The sequence below is a fragment of the Rhincodon typus genome, chromosome 21 (assembly GCF_021869965.1).
Source record: "Rhincodon typus isolate 14 chromosome 21, sRhiTyp1.1, whole genome shotgun sequence".
NCBI classification, from domain to species: Eukaryota; Metazoa; Chordata; class Chondrichthyes; order Orectolobiformes; family Rhincodontidae; genus Rhincodon; species Rhincodon typus.
The window spans coordinates 15,439,924-15,452,687 of record NC_063352.1 but is presented as its reverse complement, the minus strand read 5'-3'; the positions used below and the strand labels follow the sequence as shown (position 1 = coordinate 15,452,687).

Sequence of the window (12,764 nt, the reverse complement as noted above, 5' to 3'; positions counted from 1 at the left end):
TTGATTAATAATACTACTATATACTTTCTTGCTCCCATAGCCCAGATACTGATGTTCTTTCATTCTGTTTTCAGCTTATGATCCTCAGCAGATATTTAAGTGTAAGGGTACCTTTGTGGGCCACCAGGGTCCAGTTTGGTGTTTGTGTGTCCACTCTACTGGTGATCTGCTCTTCAGTGGCTCTTCAGATAAAACTATCAAGGTGTGTTTTTGAACATTTGTTAGAAGCTAGGAACTTACTGTCTCTCCCAAAAACACTTCAACAAAATCAAAAATTATAACTGTTGTATATCCTTTCTCAAACTCCAGCTACCATTTGAGAAACACTTTTTCTAAACTCTGTGCATATCTTTTCTTTTAACTTATTTTGTTCATGAAATGTAGACCTCATTGGCTATTCGACCATTTATTTCTCGTTCCTAATTGCCCTTAAGAGCTGCCTTCTTGAACTTTTGTCCTTGGGTTACCCACAGCACTGTTAGGAAAGGAGTTCCAAGACTTTTACTCAGTGACAGAGAAGGAATAGCAAATAGTTCCAACTCAGGGTGGTTTGTAGCTTGAAGGAGAACCTGCAGCTGGTGTCCTTCTTGTACATCTGCCCTTCACCTTCTAGGTGATGGACGTTGAGAGTTTGGAAGGTGCTGCCTTGAATTGCTGTAATTCATGTATTGTCGGGACATATATAGCTTTGTTGGGATCAGCCCAACACTTTCCCTTACTGACTCGCTACTTTTCTGATTTAAAAGTGATTTAAAAGATTTTTTTTTCCTCCAACTCTGCTTTGTAATTTCAATTGTTCAATATCTGTGAAGGAACTTGGGACAGTTCTATATTGAACATACTGTATCAGTGCAAGTTGTTTACTTCTGTTTACTTAGTGAATTTCAAACTGCCCATTAATTTGTCACGTAAATCATTGGCTTCCTTTTTAGGACCTGTTTTGTGAATGCTCCAAAGTGCACAGTAAATTGTAACTTCAATGACTTTGAAAGGTTTCCTTAAAGCATACCATCAAACTCCTGAAAAAGTATACCAAAACTGTGCGCCTCAGAACATTTGCAGTTTTGCATTATATTAAAAATAATTTCATAAAAATATCAGATCTTTCTTAACTGCTTAGACTTTGTCTTGAATATTCAATAATGGGGCAAAGTGGATGCTGTAAGACATTTAATTTAATGTAGGTTTCTTCCGGTTGTTTTACAGGTGTTTAGCAATTTTTGACATGACTTTTAAAATAACTGAGAAAACACTTCCATCAGATAAATTTAAATATTTAAAATTGAAGCATTTTGTCAAAAATAGCAGTCAAAGAAGTTTTATTATGCATGTTAAGCATTCATATGTTAATACTGCAAAGCAAATTTTATTCCCAGTGACTGTTAAAGGCTGTTGAGTTGGGACAATTAAACTATAATTTATACAGACTAAATAAAGTTTCTACTCCATTATTAAAAGCAAAGTATGGATCTTTGGCATCTATTTTAGGTATGGGATACCTGTACTACATACAAATGTCAGAAGACTCTGGAAGGACACGATGGCATAGTTTTGGCTCTGTGCATTCAAGGGTATGTAATGTTGTAACAAAGTTTACACTAATCAATTCAAAAAATAGAGCTATTTTTGCGTGGCTCCTATTCCTTTTGCAGCCAGAGAGTCAGTTGCTTATCTTCTCCTTTTGCACACTATTGCTTCTACACTATTGATCTTGAAATATCTCTCTGGAGCCTCCTATTTCTCATTTCCACATTGTCCCTCATTGACATCATCCAGAAATATAGTAGACATGTGGAACTTGATGTGTGGCATCAGTACCACTTCTGTGGACTGCCTAATTGCTTCTGGTTTATCATGCTGCCTGCCCAATATTTGCATTTATGATGAGCAGAAATACCTTTTAATTATGTGTTGGGAAGATTGAAACTAATTACCCCTGTCTCAGCTTGTCAGCATTGAAATATTCCTCCAACCTTTTGTTAACTCTAGACTTGTCCATTCCTGTGCTCTCCTAGCTGGATCCCATCTTGCACCATTCATAAACTTGTTCAACCAAAACTTTATTTTTGGTCTCCTAACTCACACCAAGTCCCCTTCGCTAATCACTGCTGTGCTCATTGATTTACAGTGGCTTCATGTAAAATTTTGTTGGATAACTGTTCTGCGCAATGCCTTGGGAAATGTTGCTGTGTTTAAAGGTACCATATAAATGCTATTTGTTCTTCAGGCATTTCTAATGCTAGTGCAGGTGGTTTTTTTCAGTATAAAATTAATTAAAATGTGCACTCAAATTTAATTTTTAATTTTCATTTACAGGAACAAGTTATACAGTGGCTCTGCAGATTGCACAATAATTGTAAGTCTGCCAATTGCTGTATATAAGCAACTTAATAATCTATAATGACTCATGTGAATTTGTTAAAATCGCAATTCCACAATGCAACTATATTACTTTACAAAATACGTTTTTGGTAAGTTTTTTTGCAGGGTATTTATTACCTTTTTGTTTCTGTGCAAATGTATTAGTTGTGTGGTCTCCAGCCATCTCCCACCCTGTGGCTGCCTCCCCCCCGTCCCCCCTGTACAATTTAGATTGTTGTTGGCGTTGGTGATGAGCTTCTCCTTTTGAATCATTTTCTCTCAGGTCTGGGATATTCCGGCTTTGCAAAAAGTCAATACCATCAGAGCACACGACAATCCAGTTTGCACTTTGGTATCGTCTCACAATATGCTCTTCAGTGGCTCGCTCAAAGCTATTAAGGTATTTAATCAATTGAAAGATCACACACAGTGACCTCCCGTGGCAATTGACTTTTGTATGTCATAACCAATTACCTTTTTGGTCATTTGTTTGAATCCCACGTTTTGTGAAAGACTGGACAGTTTTCTCATCAATAATATATACTAATGTAGTAATGGGCACTGCAAATGTGTTCTGTATCAGTTATCTAGGAGGTTTTCCGTTCTATTAAGTTATTTTCATGTGATTCCTTCCTGAGGTTTGGGACATTGTGGGAACAGATCTAAATCTGAAGAAAGAACTCACCGGTTTGAATCATTGGGTGCGTGCGTTGGTGGCCTCTCAAAACCACCTTTACAGTGGATCCTACCAGACAATCAAGGTTGATTTCAAGTCCCTTTATTTTTGCACATAGTACATTTTTCATATTTTATGTTCCATTCACAAGGTTAATGGTTCTACATATTAAATAACTGCTCTGAAAATTGTGAGGATAGCATTTTCAGTAATGCTTTTTGAATAATGACCAAGCTTTATAGGATGGCAGCTACTAATCTAATATATGTAGCTTTTATTCAGTACTGGTGCTTTGACTAGTAGGCATTTAAATACCTTGAAATCTCTTGTGTTAATAAGTTAACCCCCTTCGGAGCTAATATTGGAACATATTAATATTTTCCCTTGTACTATTACAGAGAGCTACAAACTTTCATAGTGGCCAAAAATTTAATTTTTTGACTATCAGATAGCTTATAACTTATTGCATGTTATATCAATATTAGAATCAAAATACTTTGGGTTTTTATTCTTCGGAAGCAACATGTAGACAAAGTTGAAATTGCAATATCTGTGGACTTTGTAGCAATCGTTGCATTTAATCATTATAAGTCAGATATTAAGATTGGCTCTTAAAAACTTATTAAACCTGAAGTGTAAGATCTACAGCTGTACTTTTCAGTGGGAAGTATCTGTACACACAATCCTGTTCCAAGATTTCCTTCAGGAGCAGTTTTTGCAAATAACCAGTGCTGAATGTCATACTAAGAAGTTCAGATAGTACCCCAGTATCTATGGTAACAATTCCATAAATCTTAACAGATGCAGCACTGTTCAATTTTTCCCCTAGTATGATTTGTAATGATGAGGGTCCACTTCATGGAAATTACTATTTAAAAGGTCTCATCTTGTTCATATTTAGAAGCAAATCTTAAAGCCCAAGTTTAATCTCTAATTTATGCACTATTGTTGTAATGTTTACTGATTATTGTTTCATAATTGTATTACATAGCTACAGAAATTCCTTGACTTGCCAATGATGCTAAAAGAATCTAAATTTGTTCAGTGGATTAACCTGAAGTGGATATGCTCCAGTTGTTCTACATCATATCTAATCTTTTAGCATTAATGAATTATAATGAGACAAATTGAGTTCTATATTTGCTTGCTGACTGAGTGCTTTGTGTCAATTCTATTGTTAAATACATTAAATAAAGTTCAAAGTAGATCAGACATTTCATTCTTTTGAGAAACATAATATCATTAATTAGTAGTGTTGCTAAGATTTGATATGTTGACAACTTCAGTGCTTTAGAGTCCTTATCTTGCTCTCATATTTTACATTATTCTTTTCACAATGATAATTTGCATCATTTACATGCAATTATGCCAATTTTTACATGATGAAGGTTTGTTTAAAGTATTAATAGCCACTTATTACTGTGAACTATAAAGTGCATCTGAATTTCATTTGCAGATCTGGGACATAAGGACCCTAGAGTGTGTGCATGTACTGCAGACTTCTGGTGGTAGTGTGTACTCCATTGCAGTTACTAATCACCACATTGTGTGTGGAACCTATGAAAATCTTATCCATGTAAGTATTACTCTTTTTAAAGATGAACTTTTTGACTCTGTACTTCAAAGGATTTGGTTGACTAAGGACAACAATTATTTTCTTCCCAGGTATGGGATATAGAATCAAAAGAACAGGTTCGAACACTGACTGGCCATGTAGGCACAGTATATGCATTGGCTGTGATTTCAACACCAGACCAGACCAAAGTCTTCAGTGCATCTTATGACCGATCACTTAGGGTAAGTTATGGTTTCATAAGCTGATCCAATTCCTGAAAACGTGCTGCCAATATCCTTCCTATTAGTACCATTATGTACAAAAACAGAAATTGCTGAAAGAGCTCAGCAGGTCTAGCAGCATCTGTGGAGAGAAATCAGAGTTAACGTTTCGGGTCCTGAGGAAGAACTGTTCTGAGAAAGGGTCACTGGACCTGATTTCTTTCCACAGATATCGCCAGACCTGCTGAGCCTTTCTAGGAATTTCTGTTGTTGTTTCTGATTTGCAGCATCTGCAGTTCTTTCAGTTTTTATTTAGTACCGTCATGTAGTTGAGCAAAATATACTTACATGTAACATTTATACCATTTACAGCAACTGAAACACATGAAGTAACATTGTCAGAATGACTACCTATTGATGTGGGAGAATATGTTTGCATTGTCGGTGCTAGCTACAGCCGGATTTATTTCCCTATGACGACCTCTATATGATCCCATTATTATATTTCCCCCTAATGCAGCATGACTTGTTTGGATAAGTCTTGTGTTCTGTCAGATTAAATTCATGAAGATTCTGGCTTCAATGCTTCATTTTTGAGGCTTGATATCTCTTGAAACCTTTAATTATGCAACAATCCTAATGCCTTCCCAGTTGTTGTTTAGGCTCATGCAGAGCTAATCAAACAAAGACAAGTGCTAATCAGGCCTTTAGACAGAGATTAAGTCAGCTGCAGGCTGATGCAGACCTTTAAGTAGTTCCACAGATATTTTAGGGCTAAAGTAAGGGTTCCTATCTCCTATTGTACTAATCCTAAATGTAACTGCACTAGATTGATTGTTAATGCTTTCCTCACTAACAATAAAGAGAATGGGATTAAAGTCGTGTAGTTATTTTATCATTGGTAGAAGTGTCTTGCAACATTGTAGAAATTAATTCTGCTATTTCTCAGAATAAAAGTTTCGTGTACAAATAAATATTTTAAATTAAATGGCTGTTCCAATCAAATTTGTTATTCTGTGAAATTGTTGACTCCGAAAATAAAACACAGGAAAATGGGAGCAACAGTCAGGGAATTGGTCCCACAAGTGTGCAGAATAAACAAGATCACAGTTGGTTTGATATTTGGTCTCAATTCTCCTGCCTGTTCCCCATATCCTTTGACTCGCCTATAGTTCAATAATTTGCCTGTTTCCTATCTCCATCATAAAGCAGTGACCCCTTATTCTGAATCTCTGCCCCTGTTTTTAAAATAAGAACTGAAATTGCTGGAAGAAACTCAGCAAATCTGGCAGTATCTTTGGAGAGAGATCCAATTAACATTTTGAGTGAAGTTTTGTGTACAAGATTTGGAGGGGCATGAACAGTTATGAGGGGACAAGGGTTCAAGGTGAGGAGCAGGGGGTTTGGGGGATGTGAGAAAAAAACTGTGTAAACCAGATGGTGGCGACGGTCTGGAATATGCTGCCTGGGCGGATGGTAGAGGTGAATTGCCTCATATCCTTTAAAAAATAACTGGATGAGCAATTGGCACATCATAGCATTCAAGGCTATGGGCTAAGTGCAGGTAAATGGGATGAGGTAGAAGGTCATTTGTTTCCCACTTGTTGGTGCAGACTCAGTGGGCTGAAGGGCCTCTTGGCACTATATGATTCTATGAAATAACTTTTCCTTGGAGCTGGTTTTCCCTCGAGTTGTAAATTTCTCTTCTTCACCACCCCACCCCAGCATTTAGCCTGTCAAGTCCCCTCAGAATATTATATCTTTCAATAAGATCGTAACTTAAACTTTTCTGTGTTTCACACAAGTTCCCTCTGTACTGCAGTATTCTGTAGTTTCTCTCCATTTAGATATTTTCCTTTACTTATTTTTCTTGACCACAGTTTGCCAACGTTTTACCCACTTACTTATCACATTGATATCCCTTTGCAGATTCACCTTTGTATCCACTTCACAACTTGCTCTCCTACCTTTATTTGTACTGTCAGCAAATTCTTTTACAGTTTCTTCAGTCCCTTCATCCAAGTCTTTGATATAGATGGTAAATAGTTTTGATGCATGTCAATAATTCTTAGTAAATGTAAGTTATAAGCATGGCATTTGAAGTAGCAAAGTTTAACTTTTGTACTCTTTCTTATGTGATAAAAGGGCCATCATGTTTTTAATCTTAAATACATCCATGTACTATCTCAACTTGTTAATATGTTTTATATTCTTTAAAATGTTGTGCTGTTTCCATTCCTCATATCCATAATTATAATTTGGTCTAGGTTTGGAGTATGGATAACATGATCTGTACACAGACATTGCTTCGTCACCAAGGCAGTGTCACTGCTCTTGCTGTGTCCAGAGGGCGTCTCTTCTCGGGTGCTGTGGACAGTACAGTTAAAGTAAGCAGCTTTGGTTTATTTTACAAGTAATACTGCAAACTGTCAATGCTGGGAATAGTGATGCAAGAAATATACAGCAGATCCATCAACATCTGTAAAGCAGAAACAGCACATGACACTTAAGATCTATATATCGCAAAATAAGAACAAAGTACAGGAGAAACACAGCAGATCAGGCAGCTTCCGGATGCTTAAGAGAATTCCAGAGTGCAGGGATGAGCGGACTTGAGATTCTTCAATGGATGTTGAGCAGAAGAGAAAAGCTGAAACATGGATAAACCAGACAAGTATACGATTTTACACAGTTAATGGTAGGGCCCTGGAGAGTGTTGTCTACCAAAGAAACCTAAGGGTTCAGTTGCATATTTCCTTGGATGAGGTGTCACAGGCAGACAGGGTGGTGAAGAAAGCGTTTGGCACACTTGCCTTGATTGATCAGAGCATTGCGTGTCGGAGTTGGGACGTCATGTTACGGCTGTACAGGACATTGGTGAGGCCACTTTTTGAGTACTGCACAGAGTTCTGGTCGCGCTGCTATAGGAAGGATATTATTAAATTGGAGGGGGGGGAAAAAAAAAAAAAAAAGATATAAAAGAATGTTACCTGGACTGGAAGGTTTGAGTTCTAAGGATAGGCTGGGACCTCTTTCCCAGGAGCATAGGAGACAAAGGGGTTACCTGATAGATGTATATTGAATCTTGAGGGGCATAGACAAGGTGAATAGGAAAGGTGCCCAGGGTAGGGGAATTCAAAACTAGAGGGCACAGGTTTAAGGTGAGGGGGAAAGATTTAAAAGGGGCCTGAGAGGCAACTTTTTCAGAGGGTAGTGCGTATATGGAATGAACTGCCAGAGGAAGTGGTAGATGCAAGTACAGTTGAAGACATTTGAACAGGTACATGAATAGGAAAGGTTTAGAGGGATATGGGCTAAACGCAGGTGAATGGGACTGGTTTAGTTTGGGAAACTTGTTTGGCATGGACAAGTTGGGCCAAAGGGTCTGTTTCCATGCTGTATGACTCCAAGTAGGTGAGGATGTAGAACAGATGGGGTTTTTAGTGAATCAAAGCAGTGGAAGTATTTATGAACTAATTTGCAGACCCCAGGGCTCTGCCAGTACTTTAATGTGGAGAAACTCTTGATCTTCACATCTATTACCTCCCTGCATGGCCATATTTGAAGTCAGGGGCATAGGGATATAAGTTTGAGAAGTTTTTTTTTATCAAATCATAACTTGTTGTGCTGGAGCTCCAATACACACAGTCTATTGTAGCATATTTCTAGTGCACAAAATTTAATCTGTAAGTCTGTGTTTAAGGCATAATAGATATTATCTAGAGCTTGTTTTATTGTTGAATATTTGGGCCATTTTAATGCAAATCAATTAAATTTAGTTAAGGGAGCGCAGAACTTGCTGAATTATTTTTGCTCAAGGCACACTAACATTCCAATTGTTTTCTCCCCCTTCCAGGTCTGGACCTGTTAGGACACGAGGTTGTATTAAATGTCTGGAACATTGTGGTTCACCTTTGTAGATTTATTTTGGAATGGAAGTGATGCCGCTGCAACTTGGTGTCACAGTGCAATCTGTTCTAAGATTGCTATCCGATTTCAAGACTGACCAATACGGCATGCTTTCTACACCAGTGAAAACCATTGCACTAAATTTACAATGGGGAAAATCACGCTCTGATGTTGTCAGATTATAGAATTAACAGTGTTCTTAAGGAATTGATTGGAGACAGTAGCAGGGCAGAAGACTTAAATACACACACTGTGGAATAGCTTTGTAAAGCATTTTACACGTTGAAAATTTTGCGTGTGTGTGTTTGTGAAAATTGCTGGGAAATATTCTGTAGTTCATTTCAGAGCTTCAGTTACAAATTGTCGACTGCAGCACTGGAAGTGATTGTACCTTCCAGTAGACTGGCAGTCTCTGCATATTATTTTATGCTGAATTTAGAGAGAGAGAGAGACGCACACGGACAATTTCCTGGGCCACAGGCAAGTAAAAGATTCAACTGATGCATTTGCTAACCTTAATTTGACCTGTGTTTACTTCTACAAGAATAAATTGTACTATTGTAAGGTAGGCAGATTATTGAAGCTGTGATCCTCTTACCTTCTGAATGCTGCCTTAAAAGAATTGTAGTGAAACAGCTGTAATGAGGTACGATTTTTCCATCACTACTTCCTCAAAAGCAAATTCTGTATTCCAAAGTTCTACTTTTGCCAATGTACTTGTGGCTGAGGCATAAGAACAATTTCATATTGAAAGTAATATATACTGCTGCTAAATTTTGACTTGTTTTATAGCGATTTATAAAAAAAAATCGCTGTTTCATTGCTGTAATAATGAATTAATAAGGCTTTAAAACTAGACTGTTCCAGAACAAGCTTACTGCAATCAGTGTTGTATAATTATTGATCTTTGACATGCGGTATATGAATTTTAATACTGTAAAATGATTAAGTAGACATGACTAAAAGTATGGGACCTTCTGAAGAAACTTTAAGCTCCTATTATATAGTTTTCAAAATTGCAACTCTACAAATTCTTCCTACTCCCCCCATTTGACTCCCAAGACCACCCTCTTAGGGCTTCCCTGAAGATTCACTAAGTTACTGGACAATGCGGTGTGGTACTGAGCTGCATTATGAGAATTTCTCTGTGTCAGTCCCTTCTGGTTAGCTGGGCAAGCAGTGAGGGTGCTATGTTTGACTTCTTTTAGCTGAATAAGGCCGAGCTCAAAATTATCCAGGCTTCCCACTCTTGACTGTCATTCAAATATAGATTTCAGGTCATAGAATCCCAACTATGTGGATGCAAGCAATTTGGCCCATTGAGTCCATACCGACACTCCAAAGAGCATCCCATCCTGCATTTCCCATGATTAATCCACCCTAGCCTGAACATCCCTGGACACCATGGGCAATCTAGCATGGCCAATCCACTGAACATGCACATCGTTGGACTATGGGAGGAAACCGGAGCACCTGGAAGAAACCCGTGCAGAAACAGGAACAATATGCAAACTCCACACAGACACTTGCCCAAGGGTGGAATTGAACCCTTGTCCTTGGTGGTGTAAGGCAGCAGTGCTAACCACTGTGCCACCCATATATTGCCAGTTGTTAACTGTTTGAGTTGCCTACTTGAGAGTCAATTGCAGGAAATGGACTGTACCTCCCACAGTCACCTGCTACTGAGGTTAGCAAGATTGGGTGAGAATATACTATACAGTGACCATAAGGTAGTGACTTACAGCACTGAGAAGTGCTCTGGAAATGACACTCAATGTGAATAATGTATTTATGTACAAAGATTTTTCTTGTTACAACTCAAGAAAATTTTTTGTTTACCTGTTTGAATGCACATGAATCCACATTTAATAAGGATATCGTAATTCACATGGATCTAATGCAGTGAAGCAACACCCGTATAAATCTTCATCTTTCATAGGTGGTCCCAGTCCTAAAAATTATTAAACAATTCTACTTGTTTAGCTACTCTATGATATAGTGTAAGTCTAATCAGTTGACCTTTGGCAAGATAGGCTTCAATTAGAATGATGTTGATGTATATAGATTTGCCTGAGTAAACATTCATGAGCTAAGAAGTTAGTATGAATTTGAATAGATCATGTATTTCGATGAGTTTCTTATAAAAGTATAGGCATCATATGCTTTGAGATTCTGAATGGAAATCAATATTCAATAACAAAATGTGACGGGATGTGGAATGTGTTAACCGTGAATATGAGAATTACAGGTATACATTTGCAGTTTACAATGCAAGCATATATTTCATCAGTGAAATATAGTATCTGCAGTGAGAATATTTGGTTTAAAATTAGCCTGTTTTAAAAATTTGTTTTTACTAATGTAACAAGTGCCTAATTTTTAGAATCCATTTGTACGTGCATTTAGCCCTTAAAGGATCACTCCTGGCATTGGTTGTGCTGATGATACTGTACCTATATAGCATTTTTGTTTATTCATTTGAGGTATTGGCATTGCTGTCAAGGCCACTCTTTATTGTCCATCCTTAATTTCCCTCGAGAAAGTAATGAGCCACCATCTTGTACTCTGTAGCCCATGTGGTGAAGGTACCTAACAGTGCAGCATAGCATTGAACTTTGAACCAGTAGAAGATAAAGAATTAATGCATTTCTGCACATTTTTTTTTACCACATTTCCAAAAAGCTCCCTAGGTTGAGAAAAAAGCTAGGCTCCAACAGTTGAAAGCGAGAGGTAACTGACAACTGCAACTAAGTAACTTACGTGGCACAGTGCCATGAACTAGTTCAAATACTTGTCTGATCTCGTTCCTGTTGAGGGAGAAGGCATAATTGACATGATTTATCAATCAGAGGATCTGCATTGCATGCATATGAACATATGTGCTTAGCATGGATGTATTTTATATTGAAATAGAGAATGTCTTTTTAAATGCCTAATTTTCTAAAACATAAATGTCCTGAAGAATGAACAGTTGGAAATAAAACAGAAGAGGAGAATGCTACCTTTTTGCATGCTTTGTGTTGTCTTGGTTTCAACGAAACACTGTTCAGAAATGCCTTATTTGTTTTGTTCAGGAGTCCTGTAATTGAAAGCCAGACTATTGTATCTTAGAAATGCAATTGGATCTGTTGGTTGAAGATACCTTTTAGAGAGATTATTCAACGGTAAAGTATTTTGCTGCAATCTTGCCAAGTGCATACCTGATTGAGACATAGATTAAACTCATCACCCCCAATCACTCATTTATATCGACGTCCTTATGATAGCAGAGCCCTAGTTTAAACAGAACACTGTGTGGCTGAGCAGTAGTGCATTTATCGAGATTTCATAAGGCCTAAAGTAGAGGTGTAACCATGAAGCATAGCAACTGTGAACCACTGCAATTGGATAGCATATGTTCATCCATTTAGCTGCTGCTTTAAACATCTGGTACCCACTAACTTAAAGACACAACCAAAGTTCCCTTCAGTTATTTTGCACCTGTATGTATTGTAAAGGTTATGACACCCGACTAATGGAACTGATGTATCACATGACTGTAAATTTTTATCATTTTGTTAATATTTACAACAATAAATCTTCCTCCTGAATTTGTGTGTTTTAATTTGAACTAATAGATCACTCCTGGAGGAATTCCCTGTAAGATACCATAAGTGGTGGGGTAGGGAGGAGTTCTGGGAGTACCAGTGTTGGTTATATCACGCACACGTCTATACTGGTGAGTGTTTTCTGTAAGAAATAAAGGGCATGCATATGAGCATCCTTTTATCTGTCAGTTTTCCTACATCTGCTGGGCATCATTCATCATTGGTAATGTGTGTTTCCATAGAACAGAGGTAAGCTGCAGAGTCACCTGTAGGATATTTGCATTTCCAATCAATAGCATCATTCATAGAACATTAGAACTTGGGAATATTTGTTTGATTCTGTTTCTCACCTTCAGAAGGCCTCTCACTCTTCCCACCCCATAAACAAAAGCTCTTCCCCTACCCTAAGGGATCTATATAACAATCAGCTCATAGTGGTTACAATGCTTTTTCAA

At 37.6% G+C, this 12,764-nt stretch overlaps 1 protein-coding gene across 4 annotated transcripts in view; it reads left to right on the top strand.

Moving 5' to 3' along the window:
- The window catches only part of traf7 (TNF receptor-associated factor 7), a 58,476-nt gene extending 46,164 nt beyond the window's left edge, over positions 1-12,312 (top strand). For all 4 annotated transcript variants that reach the window (XM_048609559.1, XM_048609557.1, XM_048609558.1 and 1 more), the window contains 9 exons: positions 75-202; positions 1,489-1,571; positions 2,317-2,356; positions 2,645-2,761; positions 3,000-3,122; positions 4,494-4,613; positions 4,703-4,834; positions 7,081-7,200; positions 8,670-12,312. In XM_048609559.1, coding sequence (XP_048465516.1) covers positions 75-202; positions 1,489-1,571; positions 2,317-2,356; positions 2,645-2,761; positions 3,000-3,122; positions 4,494-4,613; positions 4,703-4,834; positions 7,081-7,200; positions 8,670-8,684 — 878 coding nt within the window. In that variant the 3' untranslated portion in view covers positions 8,685-12,312. The remainder of the gene's footprint in view (positions 1-74; positions 203-1,488; positions 1,572-2,316; positions 2,357-2,644; positions 2,762-2,999; positions 3,123-4,493; positions 4,614-4,702; positions 4,835-7,080; positions 7,201-8,669) is intronic.
- Positions 12,313-12,764: the final 452 nt, after the last annotated feature.